Below are 23,203 nucleotides of genomic sequence, written 5' to 3' on the forward strand. Positions count from 1 at the left end.
TGGTCACCCTACAGTGAATGATCCCTGAATTGCTGGTATTTAAATGTCTAGCAATTTCCTAGATTCTGGTTGCATTAAACTGTTCATGATTTCTGGAAATTAAAAGTGTATAATTAATAATGGGTATAATTACAACAGTGTATGTGTATTCCTTGAGCTGCCTGCAGTGATTTGTACTTTTACTTCTTTAGGGGGTGTTCTCCTCTCAGTGCACAGAGGGCTACATGTGGAAATCCCTCACACCAAGAGGACAACATACCCCTTACTATGTAAGCCACAAGCTTTTTGATGATTATTAATGAATAAACGATTTAGGGCCAAGTTCTTCCCTTAGCAACATGCACACAACTCCCGCTTACCTCAGTGGGAATTGAGCACACATATCCAAGGTCATAATTAGGTTGTTGGTGCTTCAGGAATTGTATGTGTATGATCAATAAGGGAGAATAGATGTAATGTGTGTAAAAGTACATTTTAGTATCTTACCTTGAACATTTCAGCTAGGGGCTATCTATTATGCACCAACCCTTCTTTCAAGTACTTTCATGTGTTAATAAGAGTAATTTATGAATTTAGGAGTGTTTGTTGACCTGAAGCTTCCTTGCACTCTCTATGGTAACCTATGTTTTGGCACAATGCTTTATTTTCCTTTGGCTAATAAATTTTCTCTATTACATCTTGTTCCCATTCACATGTTACTAGGAATTAAAAAAAAAGAAAAGAACAGAACATGTTAGAAAAGACAATGCTGTATACAGAAAGAAACTGCTACAAACTTCTGGATTGGCTGAGCCCAGTTAGAGTATCTTAAAAATATCTGGCACCATGAATTTTTAAGCAAAATTGTGCCTCACTAAATTGAGCTCAACAAGTTCTCATTTCTATTATGATGCTTTTGATAATCTTAGTGCAAAAAGGAAGTAACTTTCAATATATATTTGCCATACAATGTAGAAACATGTTAAAGATAATTAAAATGCATTTGCACAGATATTTCTTTTCTATCTGGATAATGATGTCACCATAGTATATTACCTCCTCACAGTCACAAATGGATTGTCTTGTCAGAACACCCCTATAATACAGGGAAGAATTAGCTTAATTTTACAGGTGGGGAACTGAGGAACAGGTTAGATTAAGTGATTTGCCCAAGGTCACACACAATAGCTGAGGCAGGGACTGAACACACATCTCCCATATTCCAGTGTCCTACCCCACTAGACCATCCTTCCTCCCCATTGTTATGTGTATCATATATAGCAGCACCTACTTCTATGTTCCTTGTACCCCCAAAGCTCCGGTTGAAATCAATGGAAATTTTGGGTTGCAAGGAATGCAGGATTGGGCCCACAAGTTCTAAGTATTTGTCTTCTTATATAGCTTTTGACTTGTCATTTTTTCTAAAAAAAATAAAAAAAAATAAAGGCCTGATATTGCTCCACCCAAGATCCAGGACAGGACTCTTATTTCAATGGGAGCAGGTCTGAAATTAGTAGCTGACTGTGTTGTAAACATAGCTGTAACCATGTTAGCCAGTGTCCCTGTGTTCTCTTGAGGCTGTAGGCAGAGTGGGAGAACAGCACCAAAGGCACAACATTTTCCCTTTCAGCTTTTTAGGGTGTTCACTTACAAGACCCTTTGATCAGTTTTGATTTTAATTCTGTTCATTCATCCACTCTTACTCCCCACCCCTTCACAAAATAGGATTTAACTTTCTTCCATCAATTCAGATGCTTTGATATGTATGCAGACACAAGCGATATAATCATGTGTACATCTGTAGATATAGACATTCACACACACTTCTAAATCAAAATATCTGTCTAGGTTTTATACCATGCATCTCACCATGGTCCCTGGGTACCTACGTTAAATACTGTCGTCAATATGGAGTTTGAATAGTCCTGCCTGAAATGAAAATCTTTGTTTTTTTCTGAATACAATGTTCAAATATTTCTGGAGTTTGTGCCCTTTCCTCCAGTGATTAATTTGTGCCAGGGCTGAGCCCTGGCACCTCGAGGCTTGGCAGTTCGTAGCCCCGGCACCTCTGGGCTTGCTGCATCAATTATGAATATAAAAAAAAAATTGCTTGAGCCCAGGCACCTCTTTCATTACAAATTAAGCCCTGCTTTCCTCCCTCAGATCTGAACTGACTCTACTCTTGGAACACATGAAGGGTAGGATTTTCAAAAGCACTCAGTGCTAGCTTAACTCTGCTCCTGTTGAAGTCAGTGGGACCATGACCTTCAAGAGGTAGAGTTAGGCTAATGCTTCTGGTGTCCCACTGAAGATGTATGGGGTATAAACACTCAGGCTTCAAGGCATAAGCCCAACATCTGATTAATGGAAGCTAGGAAGAAATTTTTCCTGTGGGCAGGTTATTCCATAATGCCCTTCTGCAGGGTTTCTTGCACCTTCCTTTGAAGCAGTTGGTGCTGGCCAATGTTGGAGACAGAATACTGGACTAGAAGGACCACTGGTCTGACCTATGGCAATTCCTACGTTCCCTTGTTAAAGGCATAGGAAGCTAAACTGCACTGGTAAGCATGACTTTGAGCATTCCCATCAACTCAGCTGGGGCCAAATCCTCAGAGGCCCTGACCCCCTGCCACTCCTGCTCAAGTAGTGCCTTTGGAGTTGGCCCTCAGAGGGGCTCATTCCAAGAAGCAGAAGTGGCAGTGCAGAATCGATAAAGGGGCTCAGCAACTCAAAGAATCAGGGCAATAATATCTCAAACTTTGGAACAAGAACAGCTTTAGATCTCATTTTCATCCTTCGGGGCTGGGGAAACTAAACAATAATAGAACATTCAGCATGGCCTAGAGCAGTGTTTCCCAAACGTGGGACGCCACTTGTGTAGGGAAAGCCCCTGGCAGGCCGGGCCGGTTTGTTTACCTGCCCCGTCCACAGGTCCGCCGATCGTGGCTCCCACTGGCCGCGGTTCGCTGCTCCAGGCCAGTGGGGGCTGCTGGAAGTGGCGCGGGCCAAGGGATGTGCTGGCCGCCACTTCCTGCAGCTCCCATTGGCCAGGAGCAGCAAACCGCGGCCAGTGGGAGCCACGATCGGCCGGACCTGCGGATGCAGCAGGTAAACAAACCGGCCTGGCCTGCCAGGGACTTTCCCTACACAAGCGGCATCCCAAGTTTGGGAAACACTGGCCTAGAGGATTCTTAGCTTGTATTTATGTATGAGAGAGTATGCTTTTTGCATCTATTTTTAATTCTTAAAGTGTTATGTATTTTATCTGGGCCCTATTTGAATCAAACCTCTGAAAATCAGTCAATCGGCTTTACAAGTTTAGGGAGAATTTAGAATAGTTCTATAATAGTGTCAGTTCTAAGCTGCTTCTTGTAATGAGTTACTTATCAACTCTATTCAATGGGATGCAAGGTCACCAAAACCTAGAAAAGATTCTAATTAATTCAGTACCCAACACCACTGGCAGGTTGACCCAGTACTGAACGACTGAATGGTGATGAAATCCTGGCTCCATTGGAATCAACTGGAGTTTTGCCATTGACTTCGGTGGGGGCAGCATTTCACCTCAGGTAATTTCTTCCCTGATGTAAACTAAAATGTTCTCATGTCTGCACTATGAGGCAAAGAAAGAAATTGTAGGATTCAAAGGTCTTAGGGCTGATCTGCACACAAAGTCGCACAGAGATAACAACAGGTGTGAATTAAAACTAATTTAATTATTGTGATGTAAGTCAGTGTGCAGGTACTCTTATTTTCTAATAAAAATAGCAAAAATTAATTGAGCCAAAATCATTTTGTTATTGAGTTTAGCTAAACTGACTGTAGCCTTTTTTGTTCTGCCGTAGCCACACGCAGAGGTGCACTGACACAACAAAATCAGTTTTAGGAAATCAGTTTCATTACATTGGTGCAAGTTTGCATGTAGACCAGGGGTTCCCAGACTTTTTGCTGGCATGGCACTATTTTAATGAATTATTTCCTCCCAGAATCCCAGACAGCATGGAGGATGCCATTTTGAAGAGCAAAATGGCATCCTCCACACAACATGACCTCGCATGCACTGCTGATTTGTAGTACCACCAGAGGATCTGAACCATTTGCATAAAAATAATCATAAGCTTTTATCTGCTTTATTGGTATTGATCTTTTTACTGAGTTTTCGTATAAGCACTGAATATAATTTTCAGCTAATACACTTTTTAATAGTACATATAAAGATAAATAGAAATATTGGCTTGCAGACAAATGGTTTTGTAGAATAATTATTGATCCCCTCTTAATGTTGTAAGTATTTCTCACTAGTGGATGAAATATACCTCTGTGCAGAGGGCCACCACAAATTCTATGCATCAGTTAAATCCCACTGAACCCCTCAATACAGGGCTTCAGTGGGACTTGACCGGTGCACAGATCTTGTGCTAGTCCTCAGAGTGAAATTCTCTCCAAACATCTTGAATGTCACCCACTGAATATCTTTCATTTATTCAATGGTTTGTACTAGCCTTAAGCACTCACATATCTACAGTTTAAGGTTATCTAACTTAAAGGCAGCTGCAATAATATACTTTAAATGGTCTATTTCCTGCCATGCATCAGCTGAGTTGATGAGTTTGTTATTGACCGGTTATTATTTATTATTTACAGTAGAACCCACTGCTTGCCTTCTTTCTATACATTTGAAAAGGGTATAGTCCCTGCCTGAAGGAATTTCACAGTCTAAGGACAAATACTATTATTTATTTGTATTACAGTAGCATCTATAGACCCCTATTATGGACCCGGACTCAGTTTTGCTAGGAGCTATACAAACACTGAACAAAGAGACGGACCATGCCCAAAAGACATTACAATCCAAGTATAAGACAAGAGCCCACAGTGAGTACAGACAGACAGGGAGCACAGGGCAAGGATAAGACAAGCATTATAAGCAGCTGTCACAGCACATTGGCTGCCTAACCATTGTCAGAAGCAGACAGAGGTTAGGGGGAAAGGGAAAGCAAACAGGGATATTTACTACAAGTTAATTAGATTCACAACAGACATCAGGAGTAGAACTTTTAAAACTATTGCTGGACCATTTTCTAGACTGCAAGTGTTATATCTCAGCTACACTTCTGATGTAATTTTTGTTCTTCAGCCTGGACACTTTGTGTTTTTTAAAAATACTAGTTCTCATTAACAGCTGATCAGATGCTATTCCAAAGAACAGTGGATCTTGCATATCAACTTTTCTATCTGTTTTCTACATTTCCACATTTCTTTTAAGAAGGCTGTATAAACACACTAAAACTTACCAAATTGAGGGGCATGACCCACTTCTGTAGAGCAGATGTCCTTCTCATGTGCTGATCTGCCATATGTGGCAGAATAGATGTTAAGAAACTTTGACTCTTTACAGTGGAGTTTCAGTTCTTCGTTTTCACACGCTGATTTGGTTTTATGTTCAGCTAAAATAGAAACCAATAACAATGCTATATTACGAGGTGGACTGTTAATGGTTAATTAATGAAATGTGGCATACCTACAAGGAGGAACTCAACCAATCAGCAAAGGGGAAAGTTAACTCCTCCAAGATTGTTCCCTCATTTTAAATTAATTAAAAAAATAATTTTCCCATTCTTCTCTCCCACTGGCTCATCCTCTATGGCCTGCTTTATAAAAATACTCATTACAATAAATCTAATCTCTCTTTGCTTCTCCAAAGGACATGGCCACATTCTCCACTGCTTCGTTGCTGAGTGACTCGGCCCACACATTAATAATATAGATGGTCTGCATCACTTGGTGCCACAGCATACAGCTGAAGTGAGCGCCAAAGAATTCTAGGCACTGTGGTATAAGAATGGTTCGATTTCAAATGTTGGTCTCAGCCACAGCCATTTAACTCCAGTGAAGGCAATGGGTTTGCACAGGTCTGACTGAGAGAGGAGGTTAGCCCATTCTGTTAAACATCTTTCAAAATGGGTCATGAAAACAGGAAAAGGGGGTTACACAGCTGAAAAGGGGCAAAGGGAAACCTTATTGTTATCAGGGATGTTGATGTGAAGTACTAAGATCAGACTGGAGAGAGGAAAACTTCATATCTATTCATAAAACAAACTTAATTGTTTCTTCTGAAATACAAGAGACATAGCTTTGATTTCCTTGGGAATAATCCAGGTCCCCACACAAGAGCAGACAGAAAGTAGTCTCTTTTAAACATTCTTTGTATTGACTCGCTGATTATTAGTTGTTTAGAAGTGCAAATGGTGCTGCACAACAGGAAAGTTGTGTGAAGCAAACAAAAAATGTTCTGATCTGGGGGGCTAACAGCCTAAAACTATGTTCTGGGTTTGTACAGCACCTAGCACAATGGGATCCTGGTCCATGACTGAGGTTCCTAGAGGCTACCGCAATACAAATAATAAAGAAACCAGAAGCTGTTATACTACAGGACAAGCCAAGCCAGTTGCCTAGGATAAGAATATAATGAAGACTTTTGTAGCTATACCATACTAATAAAGAAAAAATAGCATTCCTAGTGAGACTAAAAACTACATGAAGCTGAAATCTAAGAATTTGGAAGAGTACTTAAGCACATGCTTGAAGACAATGGGTACATCTAAACAGGGATAAAAGACTCCTGGCACGGCTGCGGTTGGCCCAGGTCAGCTGACTTGGGCTGCGAGGCTAAAAAGTGCTGTGTAGACATGCGGATTCAGGCTCGAGCTGGAGTCCGAAGTCTAGGACCTTCCACCCTTGCAGTGTCCCAGAGCTTGGGTTCCAGTCTCAGCCCGAACAGCTACACAGCAATTTTTCAGCCCCGGTGCCTGAGTCAGCTGACCTGGACAGGTTATTTATCCCTGTCTAGACCCAGGGGCTTGACATTATGCATATGCACAAGAGCTTTCCTGAATATAGGGATGTTTTCCAAAATCAGGCCTAACTAAGAATGTTACTATCATACTAAAACAACAAGGAGTCTGGTGGCACCTTAAAGACTAACAGATTTATTTGGGCATAAGCTTTCGTGAGGTTTTTACTCACGAAAGCTTATGCCCAAATAAATCTGTTAGTCTTTAGGTGCCACCAGACTCCTTGTTGTTTTTGTAGATACAGACTAACACGGCTACCCCCTGATACTTTACCATCATACTGAGTAATATAAATCTTACGTTGAGATAGATTAGATTGTTCGCACTCACCTTGAAACCTATTACTTAAAGCAATTCTGCAGACAGGAAACTCCATTAAATATACTTTTAGGTAGCTTTTGTAAAAGTGAAATCACAAAGTCAATCATATATATGAAATATCTGCGCTACAGTAGATGAAAAATATCAAGTGACTTTAAAAAAACAAAGATCCCAATCCACTGAGATCCATAAAATGAAAACGCTTTTTAATGACATAGACCTAAATATAATATCTGGGATACATACAAATATAACAGATAGAAATCCTAGAAAGTAAGTATGCAGGCACATGTTTATTTTTCTGAAGACAGGTTCACCTATTAACATCAGTGATGGGAGTCAATGTGTTGGTGCTATTTCAAAGTTAGTGATTCCTTATCTGAGCTTCCTGTCCTTGACGTTGAGGTCCTACACAATTCAGTCTCTATTCACCTATTTGTATCTTGTGTCACCCCCTCCCCCCCTCTCCTGTTCCTTATTGCCAGTCTTGATGCTCTGTTTCCTTGCTCCTTCCACAATCCCCCTTGTGCTTCGATGATGCTCCCCCTATACATGGAATATCTTCTCTGCGTGGCAAAGTCACTACCCTCTGAAAATGCAAATGCCTTCTTGAAGACCCATTTCCACTATACAAAAAAATTGCTAGCAAATAATGGCTAGGTGCTGGGGAGTTGGAATTCACTCTTATAATTAATAAGATAAAACTTTAAAAAAACTCTTGATTGTTGTTTCCCTGTTCTCCACCCTTCCTATTTTTCTCTTGTGTTTGTACAATGAGTGCCCATTGAGGCAACGACTGTCCCTTTACAGTTGTTGTAAGAACCTACCGGCATTTGAGGTTCTACTGAAATATAAATAGTTTATCATGTATATTTATTCTTATGTGTCCACTGAAAACAAATCTCTGTTATGCACAAAAACTGGCTATGGCTGAACTTCAAAAGATTCTGAGGTTTTGTTCCAGCTATCTAGGCATTTTTTCCCACACTCATCACCATGGTATCTAGCCTTTTGACATTTGTATGCTTTTAATCCAAACCACTTTTGTGAAAAATGTCATAATATTCCTCTCTAAAGTATGAGCTTTTCCAGCTTTTTTTTTTTAACTTTGTCTTAGATTCTGACAAACTGTACTAGCAGTTACATTGGTAGCAAGCATGTGAAGATTGCAGACAAGATGGAAAGCTAAGATAAAGTAGAAATACAATCTGCTATTAATCTTAAAATCTGAAAACTTCATGTAGATTTATGCAAAGCTTTCTGCACTGGCATTATAACCAAAACAAATGAAACACAAAAATGAACTCGCCTGTTGTAGAAATTACTTACTAGGTTTGCATTTAAAGGAGACAAGGAGGTATTTAGTGGTTCCTGGACATAGATCAGGTCCAAAAACCCGACTATTGACAAGGAGTTGGCAGGCTCTCTGGTTCTGGCATTCATCCAGTACTTTCTAGAACAACGGGCAAAAAGGATAGTCTTGAAAACAAGATATGAAGCTATACAGCAACTAAAACTCTTAGCTGTATTTTGCTCTATATATGAAAGAAATTATTCAGCGGCACTGGGTTTTGTCATAGATGCATTAAAAAAAAAAAAGATATATGACAGGAATAAGACCATGTCTGTGCTGGGCTTTGATTGGTGGCTGAAAATCCTGGGTGAGTTCATTTGAAACACAGTTCAAACTAAGGACTTGATGCAGCAAGGTACTTAAGCACATGATGAACTTTAAGCACATGAGTAGACTCAGTAGGGACTACTCGTGTCCTTAGAGTTAGGCACATGTTGAAATACCTTCCTCAATCAGGGCCTAAATCCATTTCAGACATGATTTGGTTAGCCAGTATAGATGTGACCAAGCTACTTTAAAACTATTTTTAAAAAACTCAGACCTTTATCTACATCAATTTGTTTTTCTAATAATATCCCGCTATTCCTATTGTGCTGCTCCAGCAAGTAATCAGTAATTGTAAGGGTGAGAGGAGTAGAGTAGAAAGGCTTACAATGTTATAACCATGTTGTCAACTAGACCTGCTCTGAGCAGGGTGAAAGAACATGGTGGTTGGCAGGCCAGAAGCTGTTTACAGTAGCACTTACACTTTGCTACTGCTGCTGGAGCTGTATCAGTGGTAGCGATGGTGGGAAATCTTAAGGAAAAAAGGATAGTGTAAACACTGCCAAAGATGGTTTTGAATCCAGTTTTAATACAATTCTGCCACGCCGAATCATGTCTGAAAACAGTTTGGGTTTAAGTTTGGTTGTAACTGTGTTTAAACCAAGTTTAATAGGTAGTTTGTTTAAAACAAACAAAAGGAAGTATTTCTTCACACAACGCACAGTCAACATGTGGAACTCTTTGCCAGAGGATGTTGTGAAGGCTAAGACTATAACAGGGTTCAAAAAAGAACTAGATAAATTCATTGAGGATAGGTTCATTAATGGCTGTTAGCCAGAATGGGCAGGGATGGTATCCCTAGCCTCTGTTTGCCAGAAGTTGGGAGTGTGCGACAGGGGATGGATCACTTGGTTATTACCTGTTCTGTTCATTCCCTCTGGGGCACCTGGCATTGGCCACTGTCAGAAGACAGGATACTGGGCTAGATGGACCTTTGGTTTGACCTAGTATGGCCATTTTTATGTTCTTAAAACTCAGTTTTCAAAACATGGTAAAAAACCCAGTGTAGACAGGGATTTTTAAACATTATTTCTGAGTCATCTGTATTATCGCCATGCTTTCTTATGCTTAATAACACAGCAAATTGTGATATTTGGTATATTCTCTTTAGGTCATCAATCTTAATCCACTCCAAGACAGTAGTGACTGAAAAGCATTATTCTCTGATAGCTGTAGGTGCCAATGTAAAAATGTGTTGGCCATTACTGTCCAGCTTCTAGTCAGAAGGAGCTAAATTCATCCCTGGCATAGCTCTACCAACTTCAATGGATTTACACCAGGAATGAATTTAAACCAGGTGTTCAAATCACAACAATTGCACTAATTGACACTCTTGTTTCCACTTTCAGAAAAGATGCCAATTGCTGAACTATCATCATCCTTGGACACAATCCCTCCAGAACAGAAATGATGCACATTGGCAGCATATCACAATGATCCTATAAAGTTCTGGCCCCTTTTGTTCCTTTTTGTGGCGAAAAAGGACTTAAATCCAACACTTTTCATGAGCATTACATTGCTATTAAATTGTTTAAAAGGGAAGAAAAAGGACTGAGAACTTAGTTTGGTCACTCAATTTTTCTTTTAAAATGTTTCAAGTCAAATGACACACCTTCATTGGAATTGTTCAGGAAAGAATCAGTTAAACAAAATCAGAAGAAATTTAGCTCTTGAACAAGAGGGCATAACTGACTCCCATTGAGTTCAATGAACATTGCATCTGTTTACACCTGAGCTGAACCATCATCTGTAAATCTCTTTATAGTGGTATCTCTTTATACAAAGAGTGCTCACATTTTGCACTGACTCAGCTGTGCAAAAACATCCAGCTCCTTATATTATCATAATTAGATAGCATTATTAGTAAGGTTATTAACCTATTGGGACAGATCTAACTTTGCCTTTATCCTTTCACTAGGAGGCTACTGTATAAAATGCCAGCTATTCTTTCTCCTTTCTGTAAGATAATACTACGCTTGATTATGCAGATCTCAGACTGTGTTCCACAGAGAGGGACAGAATGAGATCATCAGCGTTCTTTTCCAAGAATTCCGTTTACAGTATGTGTCTTTTCTATTTGACAGAGTCAGAGCTTTCTGGGATGCAAAGCCAGACACTTAACTTTCATATCTGTAGTTCTGAACAGTGAAAAAGGAAAATATCTGTAAAAATTTATATTATTTTACAATGCAGTTGTCAGCTGAGATGTGTAGTGTACTCAAGAAAAATTGTTCATGGAAACCTCCGAGAGACCCTCAGGACTCAAGAACTCAAATTAATCATGGGTGTCACTCTACTGAAGTCAATGAAATGACACCAAGGATGCATTTGGCCCCACATTTTTTTAGTGGACAGCTGTATTTTCACATGGCCCCAAGGTCATTCATGGAATATCTTTAGATGTTAGTTGCAGTTCAGCATGGACAAGCCACGTTTTTAAAACTCTGTGTCACAACACTGTTTTTATAAAAGGATGTTATACTAAATCACTTATTAATACTATTATTAATGGATGGAATGTAGATTCCCTGCTGACATGAAGCAATGGAACTAGGGTGACCAGATGTCCCGATTTTATAGGGACAGCCCTGATTTTTGGGTCTTTTTCTTACCTAGGCTCCTATTACCTCCCACCCCCTGTCCCGATTTTTCACACTTGCTGTCTGGTCACCCTAAATGGAACAGCTGTAAGCACTAAGGCCTTGATTCTGCAAAATACCCCTGTTCTGTAGAGCTCTTAAACACATCTTTACTTTAAGCATATGTTTAAATCCCATTGAGTTCCCATTGACAATGCTTTGCTGAAGCATAGCCTAACCGAGGAACTCTAGCCCTTCTTTACTGTGATGAAACAAGCTCTTGACTATACTCGAAGGGTGGACTTCCTGAACTTATGTAAAGAAATTCCCATGACAGCAAGTAATGAACTGCTGTGTAAGCCATACTCTACTCTGTATGTGAAGCAACTCTTAGGATATTATTGGTAAACCTCAATATTCCTGTCAAATTTATGATAAAATAGGTTGTTGTGGCCAGAGAGTTTTCTCAGCCTTGCCGTGCTGGTGATCCAGGTTCAAGTGCTGTTATCTGACACTCTGGGTGATTAATTTGGCTCAGTATGTTCAACTGCCTGGGGTAAGCTGTGCCTCATGTCAGGGGTCCTTGAGACTGATTAAGACTATTCTGACCAGATCGGCTTGGCTAAAAGGATGGGTGTTATAGGGCCTCAAAAATGGGGGGTTAAGTGTGGAAAAATGGGGAGGTTAGTATAGAAGGAACCCTGAAAATCTTTTTCAAGCCTACGGGAATAATAAAACCTATTCACCTGATATCTCTGGTGGTCTAATGAGTGCTTCCAAGTGTGCCATTTTGTGTTATATACCAGTTGAAACATTGTGGAATTCACGAAACATTGTGAATACTTGGCATTTTCATAGAATATGGGTCACAAAACTGAAATCTGATCTAAAAACATTCTGCTTTTTAAAAACCATCTACAATATGTGATACCTGCAAAGTGGTAGACGCCACACAGTTTAAGGGGTCTTTCATCGCGGTTTCAGGCTGCTGTGTACTACACATTTGGTAATCTTGCCCATAAAATGCTGATTGGACACTTATTGTTGAATGTCGAGGACACTGCAGGCTCAAACGATCGCCATCACAGGCATACACAGAGTGATTTTGCAGAAGTTTGGTTAGGTAACCTAGAAAATATTTAGCTATGTTACAATTAGTACAGGCAATGATAAACTCTTTAGGTAATATGAAAACCGTGGTCATCTTCTGGAAAGGGCATAAAATCAGGATTGTAAGCATGGCCATACCATATGACACTATGAGCTTATCAGCCTTTACAACCTAGTCAGGATCAGGCCTCAAAAATATCCAGATGCTACTAGCAATCTTGTTGGTGGTCCAGTAGGTGGGACCCTTCCCACTGAGTCAGTACTAAACCAATGCTCCAGTAGGGGGCACTGTGCTACTGGAGATGCCATTTTTCAGATGAGGCTTGAAGCTAGGTTATGGCAACTTGTGGTCATTAAAGATCCCAAGGCACTTTCTCAAAAGTCCAAGGTGTTATTCCTCAGTTTTCTGGTCTATTTCCCCCTGCAGTCTCAATTGGATAAGGTATTCTTTATTTCCTGTCCTAAACTGAGGTGTAATCTTACTGTACTCTTAAACGGTTGCTGTGGGGATTAGGGGTTTGGGTATAGGAGGGTGCTCTGGGCGGGGAGCAAGGGCTTCGGAGGGTGATCAGGGCTGGGGCGTGGGGGAGGGGTGAGGACTCCGGCTGGGAGTACGATCTCTGGGGTGGGGCTGGGGATGAGGGGTTTGAGGTGCGGGAGAGGGTCAGAGGTGCAGACTCCAGGCGGCACTTACCTCAGGCTGCTCCCAGAAGCAGTGGCATGTCCCCCATCCAGCTCCTACACATGGGGTAGCCAGGGAGGCTCCGCATGCTGCCCCGTCTGCAGGCACCACCCCTGCAGCTCCCATTGGCCGTGGTTCCCAGCCAATGGGAGCTGCGGAACCAGAGCTTGGGGTGGGGGCAGCATGCGGAGCCCCCTGGCTGCCCCTACGCGTAGGAGCTGGAGGGGGGACATGCCACTGCTTCCAGGAGCTGCGCGGAGCCACAGCAGGCAGGGAGCCTGCCTTAGCCCTGCTGCGCTGCCCTCCGGACTTTTAATGGCCCAGTCAGCAGTGCTGACCGGAGCCGCCAGGGTCCCTTTTCGACTGGGCATTCCGGTCGAAAATTGGACACCCGGCAACCCTAGTCATAACAGCTGCATTTACCATGTGATTTCGGGTAATATGCATGACCATGTTCCCTACTGTCTTAAAATGCAACAAATTCCTGTATTTTAAACCTTCCACATCACACATTTGAAAGTTAATGCATGTTCAGCACTCAGCACCCCTAGGTATTTTTCTTCTCACATTTAAATTTAAACAAAGAAAATGTTATAAAATAAAATTAGGGGAATAATTCAATGAAATGGCCAAGAAATCAGAACCACAGTTGTTGTTTTTTTAAAAAAGAGTTGCTTGACTAATGCCCCATTTGCTACATTTAAAAATTATCTCTAATTATCTTCTGTTTTAATTATCCAGTCTTAACACACCCTTATGTTGATGTGAATACAACAATGGTATTTAAAGGAGCACTTGGAAGTTTGTAAGCCTAACATTTGAACTTTTATCTTTATATGGCCATGAAATTCTATATATTTGCGCCCTAAAAAAATCAAAACCTACAACCCTATAGCAACAAACTAGTACATATTCCTGATAAAAACATCCACAACATTTTTAATAATGAGTGACCGCTTCCAGTGAGTTATTTGTTTTAAACTAGGAGAAACAGAATTTTAAAAATCAAACTAAATAACACAACTGAGTCATTTTAATTCTTCAATACACAATTCAATTCTCTACAAACAACTTTTAAGAAATTTCAGGGGGAAAACAGGAAATCCCTTACCACGATAACAGTTGAATACGGTATGTTAGTACAGTCTGATATTTCTTTCCACATTTAGATTTTTTGTTGTTAAAATTAAGGTTGGTTGTTCATAGATGATGTACAGATTTGGTGAGTTTAGGCCACATCTAGCAGCTAGCTCCACTTTTTATGTTCTGGCCTACTTGGGAAATTTGAGAATGCCAAAATGTAACTGTTACAAAAAACCGACTACAATTCTGAATCTGCACCATTAAAGTTAGTGGGAGCTTTGTCACGGATGTCAGTGAATTTAGGATTAAACCCTTGTAGAACTCCACTTGCAGCACTAAGTTTGGAATGAGAAGAAGGAAGTTTAATTATCAGCCCATTTTTTCACATGCTTATAAATCTGAAAATAATAACCCTTTGGGTTGAAAATGTTCATTCTTGTTACTAACTCAAAAGCATTTCTTTCTTTCTTTCTTTCTTTCTGCAAGTTTGGTAAAATTCAGTTTGGCCATTTTTGAGTTACCAGAGCACAACAAATGGTGGATTTTACACATTAAGAAAGTTACTCAGAAGCTTTCTGTGCTCTTATATCTCAAAAACAGCTTTATTTTAAATGTTCACATTTGTCATGGCTCTAGATGTCAATAAACACACATGCCTAAGACATGATTAAAGAAGTCTGGTTTAGGAATAACCAAATTGTAAGTCTCAACAGAATGTGTTGAACATGCACAATATATTACTTTGCCACTGTTTTTTTTAGGCATGGCATTGCGGTGTGAAACTGTAGATAAGTGGTTCTCAACTTCTGCATGCTGAGACCTCTCTCCCATTTAGCAACATGAGAAGGGCAGGGTGGTGACGTACGCCAGGTTGAGATCCCCTGCTTTTGATTTACCCACATGTTGTGAGTAGATATCTGGAACAACACACACTGAAACAATGAGTATAATCATTCTGAGGCCTATCTGCACCAATGCCTTCCCTCTGTCTTTATTCATAGCTCTCCCTGTCCTTAATTCTGTTGATCTGCGTGCAAGGGCTTGTCTACATGGGGGAAGCTATTGCAAAATAAACAAGGGTGTGAATGTAAAGCTCAACAGCTACTCTGTACTAACTGCCCATGTGGACACATTTATTTTGCACTAAGAGTGCCATTTTGCAGTTTAGCTTAATCTACTTCCAAAACAGACTTGGAGGTGGATTAAGCTAAAGTATAAAAAGAAACTTTTAGTGTAAATAAGAGTGGCCGTATAAGCAGCTATTGCAGAATAATTATTCCTCAAAAACTATTCCAGGCGATTTCCCACGTAGACAAGCCCTCAGTTCAAAGATCATGTGCTCCAGGGCTTTGTGCTCCAGCGTGAACTAAAAAGAGCGTGAGGAATTTTAAATTTCCAACATTGAAGCCCAACTGAAAAATCTGTTCAAGTGTCCATAGCTCCTGGAGGCCTCCTCATCTTAGTCTGTGCAGAGAGAGAGAAGAAAGAGCCCTACTAGACCCGCCCTTCAAGGAAGTGGAAGGAAAGATGAAGCACCAGAGAAGATGGAAAGAAGTTTCCCCATCCTCTCTGGGAGAACTAATAGAAAAACATCTTCTGCTTCTGGGTCCCCTCCATTCCACAGAAGGAACTGTGGAACAGACTCTCAGGCCTGGTCCATGCCTAAAATTTAGGTCAACCCAGCTACATCACACAGGACTGTGAAAAATTGCATGCCCTGTGTGATGTAGTTAGGACAATTTAACCCCTGCTTTAGAAGCAGCAAGTTCAACAGAATAATTTTTCCATCGCTGTAGTAAATGTCTACATACACTACAGCACTGTACCATTGTAGCACTTGTAGGGTAGACATATCCTTATAAGCCAGACACACCAGCTAAGGCCAGCCCAGCATCAAGTCAACTTACTCACACTTCTTTAAGGAGATTAAGCAGAGGGATGGATCTGGATGTGTGTCTGCCTGTTAATACAATGAGTAGATTTGGGGAAGAAAGGGTATGTGTAGAAAAAGGATTTATGTGCTGGTGCAGTGAGGTGTGAGAGATTATTGAGAGAGGAGAGAATGAACATAGGGCCAGGAGGGAAAGCACACAGTGCAAGGAATGAGAGGAAGGGGGGAAAAAGGAAAGAACCAACAATCAGAGGAAAAATAATACACCATGATATACAGTAAAGAAGAGGCAAAAAGTGACTAGAAGGAACAAGAAACAAAAGAGACTTAGTATGGGATTTTATTATTATTTAATAGTTTAATGTCAAATTATTACAGTAAATAGACATAACGGCATGATACTATATGCACCTGGCCTGGGGTTTTCATGTTGTGGGTCAGAGCTCTAAGGAGAAACTTCCACTGGGACTGTTAGTCACGGAGAGTAAATGATATTGTAAACATAATGATTCTAAGATTTTTAAAACTAGGAACCTACAATTAGGCTCCTATGGTCCAGATCGTCAAAGGTATTTAGGTGCCTAACTCCCAAGGATTTCAATGGGAGTTAGGTGCCTAAATACCTTTGAGCATCTGAGCTCTACTTTAATATTAGACAGAGCTGGACAACATTTACCAAAGTTTAATTTTGTCATTTTTCATCAAAATTTGAAATGGAAAAAATTGTGGGGGCAAATTTTTATTATTTTCGGTGTATTTTTCAACCAACTCTGAGATAGTCAAATTCTTTTTAGTGTCAAATTTCATCAACATTTTTAATTTCCATGACCATTTTTTCCAAAATTTGCATGAATTATTTTAAAACATTTTTTTAATCAGCCCTGTTTGACTGATTTTCAAAAATGCTGACTGAAACTCACCAAAGGTTCCTCTAAGGAAGGGAGGCCTGCGAGATGTTTGAGCCTGTTCATTTGTTTTTCCTTTCCTTTGTTCCTTTTCTCCTAAACCCTGGAAGGAGCAAGCTCCGGCGGACCCCAACCAGAGGGCTGAGTTTCCATTTCCAGACCTGGATGACAAGAGGCTGAGTACAGGACCCCATCGAATCCCAGGGAGGTGTGGTGGAGGGACTATGCCCATGAGAGTCCCATTGACTTTCAGTGAGGTTTAGGCTCCTCAGTGCTTTGATCACTTTTGTAAATGAGAGTTAGTTTCTAAGGCACAAAAGCGGTTTTGAAAATATTAACCTATATTTATGTAGGGATTCACCTTACTACTGAAATGCAGCCACCCCTGAGACACATGAGAAAAGTTACTGACTAACAATTGCACCTCTAGAAAGACAGGAATTATAATATTAAAGAGTGTTACACACACAAAAAGATATTCTTATATGCAGAAAACTTCTAAGTCATCAAGTTTCCTTGATTTGTCATCTCTTTACCCACTAAAAATAGCCAACAGTCTTGCTTTGGTATTTTCTGAAGTTTTATTCCCCTAGTTTTGTTAATTTTGACTTTTTTTCACTCTTAGAACTCACTAAGGGCCCAATTTTGCTTCCATTGAAAGCTCCATTGACTTCAGTTTGAGCAGAATCAGAGCCTATGGTAGAAAACCCCTGGATAGAAACAAATCAGACCTCTGTATTTAATTGCCCTAGGGATAGATTTCATAAGGGAATAGATGGCTTATAGAAGAGATATGAGACCCTTCACATCTAGGTCACTGCATCAAATCTAATGTAGGTTAATAGCCAGCAAAAGCCATTGCTATCTTCTGGCAGTGTGGTGGCTTATGTGAAATGATTTGGCATTCTTCATCTAATTCCTAAGGACAAATATCTGAACTGACACCTTTGTTGGCAATCTCAGCATACCGGCCAAGGGATGTAGGGACATGAAGACTCAACTACCCTCTCATGACTAGAGTTGGTAAGTCCAGAAAAAGTCTGAGGCATGGGGGAGTTTGCACTGTCTTTACTGTAAGGTAAACAGAGGGCATGAGTCTAGGGTGACCAGACGTCCCGATTTTTGCTTGTTTGTCCCAATGTTCGGTTGGGATACTGGACAAATAAACAATTTTGCCCTCCGCTCCAGCTCACAGGCGGAGCCCGGAGGGGCTCTCGCCCCCCCCCGACTCGGCCCCCTGCTTCCCCCATTGGATCCCTCCCCAAATCCCCGCCCCCTCACTGCCCCATTGGATCCCGAGTCGGGCCTGGGGAGGAGACGCCCCTGTGCAGCAGCCTGGGCGCACGGGCCATGGCTGGCCGGGGCCGGGAGCGCTGCAGTGCAGCGCAGAGGCTGCTCCAGCCCTGCAGCCCACGGGGCAGCGTGGTGGGTCCGGGGGCAGCGCGGAGCGGGCAGGGCCCGGGTGGGCGGCGCGGCCCGGGGGCGTGGGCCGCCTGCCGGAGACACACAGCGGAGAGGGGCTGCGGGGGCAAGACTTGTCCCAGGCGGGGCGGCCGGCGGGCAGGGGCAAGGAGCCAGCCGGGGTCCACCGAACCGATAAACTTCCCCACCACTGCTGGGGAGCCCTGCGCCTCTCCCGCTTGGTTGCGCTCCAGCGGCTCGCCCCGCTGGGAAGGAGACGCTGGAGCGCAGCCGAGCGGGAGAGGCGCAGGGCTCCCCGCCGGCAGCGGGACACGCCACATGTGCCCGGGGCGGGCAGCTCCGCGGGGAAGGCAGCGCGCGCGGCCGGGGCCTGCTAATGGCCCCGGCCCCTGCGAAACCGTTTTTTTTTTGCTCCGCCGCCGTTTTTTTTTTTTTTTCTCCCGCCCCCCGCCTTTCCCCTGCGTCCCGATATTTCATCCCTGTCATCTGGTCACCCTACATGAGTCTGCCAGGCTGTCAGTCTGGCATCTCCCATAGCACCAAAGACATGGGGTGAAATTCTGACCCTGTTGAAGTCAATGGGAGCTTAGGCATTTACTTTAGGAAACCTAGGATTTCACTCCATCATTGCAGCCCCTCCCTTGTGTGAGCTGTCCTTCTGAGGTCAGCGAGGCTGCTCACATGAAAAAGTGTTTTCAGGATCAGGCTCTACATTCTCTTTTAAAACATTCTCTTTAAACAAGAGCTTTTCTCTACTCAAACTGTACAAAAATAAAGTATCTTCCCTGCCCGAGACACTTCTCTGTGGGCCCAATGCCAAAAGGTGCTGAGGCCTCCTGAGAGGTGCTGGGCTTGTGCTGAGGATAGGCCAAATTCTCATTTACAGTGTGGCGTCTTTGCACCACTCTAATATTGTAAAGGGGCCTTAAATGTAATTTACTGCTACTTTAAGGACTTTTTACACTACCAGTGTGGAGTAAAGGAGCCATAGTGTAAATGAGTATCTGGCCCAACATGCATCGTGGATGCTCAACACCATGAAAGGTTTGGTCCCAGAATGTAATCATTTCAATCCTTTAGGTTTTAAGTTACTTGGATCCAAATGTGCTGTGTACAAAACAGCCCAGTATTCCCTAAAGAATATTAGTGATGGTGTGATTTGGATGAGTTCCCTGGCATCTTAACTGCACCTTTGATCCTGCAAATTCCTAATCCAGTATCTAAGCACCTTTCTGCAACAACCACAAATATTCAGTTCTAAAAATGCTTTTTTAAAACTCTGCTCTGATTTTATATCAGCAGGTGCATTTCACTCAGAAAATAATGTTAAAGGGACTGACACAAAAAGAAATCATGCTCTCCAGCCTTCAAAGTGGCATTTAAAATGCTTGTATATTTGCACACAATAAAGGATAAAAATAGTCATGGAAATTGGCTGCTAACCTTTGATAAGAAAAGTGGTGACGTACTGGTATCTGGATTGTTTTACTCACATGGTAGACTATGTAGACGTGCATTTTTATTATTACACAGAGTACTACACACACAGCCTTTCACCTCTTAGAGGGCTATACTGAGACTGAATGTCTCGCCTTGTGTAAGGAGGGGTGGTGCACACAGCAACCCTGGGAAGGGATGGTGATTCAGAAAGCCACAATTATCTCCCTGCTTCTCCTTAACTCCAGGAGGAAATAAGTCACTGCAGTCCTTTACAAAGTGCAGCATACCTCCCCCTCATGCTGACTCAGTTCCACTGATTTGTGCCTGGGAGGCATGGCTCTGCGCACTTTCCATCCACTGGCTCATGGAGGGGAATAACATTCCCAGGAAAGCTGCTGTCTCCCAGGCGGACCATGCAGACAGTAGCAGTTTCCAATTGCTTCCTTCAACTTCCCCAGGAAGTGTGACTTCATAACACCTCTAATGCAGGCCTGTGCCTCAGTGACAAAATGTGCTTCTATATTGTTTACATAATCCTGTGCAGAGACCAATTTTCCTAAAGGCAACTACTCCAACCAAAGGGCAATGTCAGGTTAGAAAAAATTTCCTTATCTCTCTAACTAATAACAGCTGGGATTATTCAGAGAGAGATCATTTTAGCAATTGAATGGACTTGCCAGTCTTTAGGATGTCTGTTTACTTTTCTGCAGTTCTCTGCGCTGGGACAATGAACGTAGGCAACTGGTCAGTTTCACGTTGCTTTAGAGTCAAGTTGTTTAGGTTTGGGTTCTGATACAGGCTCTGCAGTGTTGTCTGAATTATTACAAACATTACAGGGGAATGTTTATTTGTGTTACAAGATGTCTCTTTTTTGTTTAATATGATGGAAGTATTTCTATTGGTCGTATGTTCTATAAAAGTATATTTTAAAAACACATCTAAACTGGGAGCCATAGCCAACCTGACAGGGATAGTATTGCAGAACCCGAGCATACAAAACTCACAAGTCAGGCCCCCAAAATCATGAGATATGCTTAAAAATTAAGATTTTAAAAAATAATAAATGTTGGGTTCTTTTGATTTGTCTTCTGGTTTTTGAGACATCAGCGTTCACATTTTCAAGGTTTTTTCTGAAACATGAGAGCTAGAAACGTCCTTTTCCTCCCTCTCCCTTCCCCCCACCCACAAATGAAAGTAGAGATTCCTATGTAATAACATGACTCCCGCAGCTGGGGCTTTAAGGAAAATGATTTTTCCCATTGGCTCAAAGCATACAGTTATAAGCCTTATATGGGCTACACTGTGTATAAAGTAACCTAAAAATCTGTACAAACCTACTCAGAAGTTAAGCCGGAATCACAGCATCATAAATTGATTTATAGGTTCAAAGATTTTTAAGATCAGACGGAACCATTGTGATCATCTAGTGTGACCTACTGCGTAACACAAGTCAGTAACTGAATGCAACTTTTTACTAGGACTCAAAAGGCATATGTGAAATCCAAGCTGAATCCTTTCTTCCAGAATTGACCGGCTTAGTTAGTGTCCACCGTGTTGACAAAGAACTCTGACTAAAATTCACTACATAGATAAAGCATGAAACACATGCAGATTGAGCTACAGTATTATGTTATTAATTATTATTATTATTAATTATTTTTACCATAGCACTTAGGAGCTCTAATCATGAACCATGACCCCATTGTGCTAGGCTCTGTACAAACAGAACAAAAAGATATCCGTGCCCCATAGAGTTTACAGTCTAAGTATACAATTAGAGACAACAGCTGGATTCAGACAGATGAGGGAGCACAAATAAATAATGACACAGTATTGACCAGCATGAAAAGGTGTGGTCTTAGCACACCAGCAACCTAACCATTGTCCAGTTTTTTTGTAGGCATCATGGCAAAGGAGAGTTTTAAGGAGGGATTTGAAAGGGGACAATGAGGTAGCTTTGCGAATATTTATGGGGAGCACTTCCCAAGCAAAAAGGGCAGCATGGGAGAAAGCACAAAGGTGCTCCTTTGACAATGTAACAAGTCAGCAGTGAAGGCTGTTATTATCGGGTGAGTGGAGGCAAGCATCGACACCATGATGATGGATGAGATGATGGATGGGGGATTGATTGTGAAGAGCCTTGAAAAAGACAACAAGCAGCTTATGTTTGATGCAATTGAGAAGGGGGAGCCAATGGAGGGATTCAAAGAAATGTGTGACATAGTCAAAGCAACGGACTAGGAAAACCATCCAAAGGTGGCAGAAGGTCGCTTTGAATGGGAAGGGTGGAGGCGCACATGGAAACCTAAATGTACTAACATGGGGAGCGGGGAGACTCAGAGGGAGTGGGAGGAAGTTGGGATGTCGGGGAACGTTAGGATGGGTGCTCCGTGTGGGGAGAGGGGGACAGTCGGGGTGCCAGGGATAGGAGGGGGAGCAGGGTGGTGCTCTGCATGGCATGTGAAGGGAGCTACTTAAGATTTGGAGGAAGGAGACAGCTGGCACCAGGTTGGGAAGAAGGGTCTTGGGGATTTGGGCCAGGGGTAGTTGCTCCCAGCCCTGGCCTGATCACCCCGGTTCCTACCTGGTCCCCAGGCCAAGCCCGGGTGCTGCAACAGCCAGGGCCGGCTTTAAGCCGATTCGGCCGATTCCCCGGAATGGGGCCCCGCGCCTAAGAGGGCCCCGCAACGTCCGGGACTGCCGGCAGAGCGGAAAAAAAAAAAAAAAAAAAAAAAAAGCTGCGTCCTGCTTCTCCCCCCTCCCTCCAGCGCTTGCGCCGCCATACAGCTGATCAGCACAAGCCTGGGAGGGAGGGGTTAGGAGGAGGAATGAGGCGTGCTGGGGAAGAGGCGGGGCCAGGGCGGGGATTTGGGGAGGGATCCAATGGGGCAGTGAGGGGGTGGGGCAGGGGGTGGGGCCAGGGCGGGGATTTGGGGAGGGATCCAATGGGGCCGGGAGGGGGCGGAGTCGGGGCGGGGCTGGGGCGGAGTTGGGGTGGGGGGTGCACGAGACAATTCGCGTCCCGGCGTGGGGCCCCGCACCTACTAAAGCCGGCCCTGGCAACAGCTGCTGTAGCCCCCCCAGTCACACTCTTGCCTCCACATCCAGCAGTCTCAAAGCTCCACCTGACCTGAGCCATGTTGAGCTTGAGCTGACGACTAGACATCCATGAGGGGATGTCTGAGAGAGAGGCCTCTGGTGTATTGAGGACTGTGTTGAAATTGCAAGCTATCACTGTAAGAGTGTGAGGAATGAATGA

At 42.5% G+C, this 23,203-nt stretch overlaps 1 protein-coding gene across 1 annotated transcript in view; it reads right to left on the reverse strand.

Moving 5' to 3' along the window:
• The window catches only part of LOC112118628 (protein eva-1 homolog C), a 65,542-nt gene that overhangs the window by 25,520 nt on the left and 16,819 nt on the right, over positions 1–23,203 (reverse strand). The window contains exons 2-4 of the mRNA XM_024217017.2: positions 12,343–12,539; positions 8,484–8,607; positions 5,274–5,426 (exon numbers count right to left, since the gene is read on the reverse strand). Of these exons, the coding sequence (XP_024072785.2) occupies positions 5,274–5,426; positions 8,484–8,607; positions 12,343–12,539 (474 nt within the window). The remainder of the gene's footprint in view (positions 1–5,273; positions 5,427–8,483; positions 8,608–12,342; positions 12,540–23,203) is intronic.

Source organism: Terrapene carolina, unplaced genomic scaffold (assembly GCF_002925995.2).
Source record: "Terrapene carolina triunguis isolate 2854851 unplaced genomic scaffold, T_m_triunguis-2.0 Scaffold31, whole genome shotgun sequence".
Taxonomy (NCBI): Eukaryota; Metazoa; Chordata; order Testudines; family Emydidae; genus Terrapene; species Terrapene triunguis.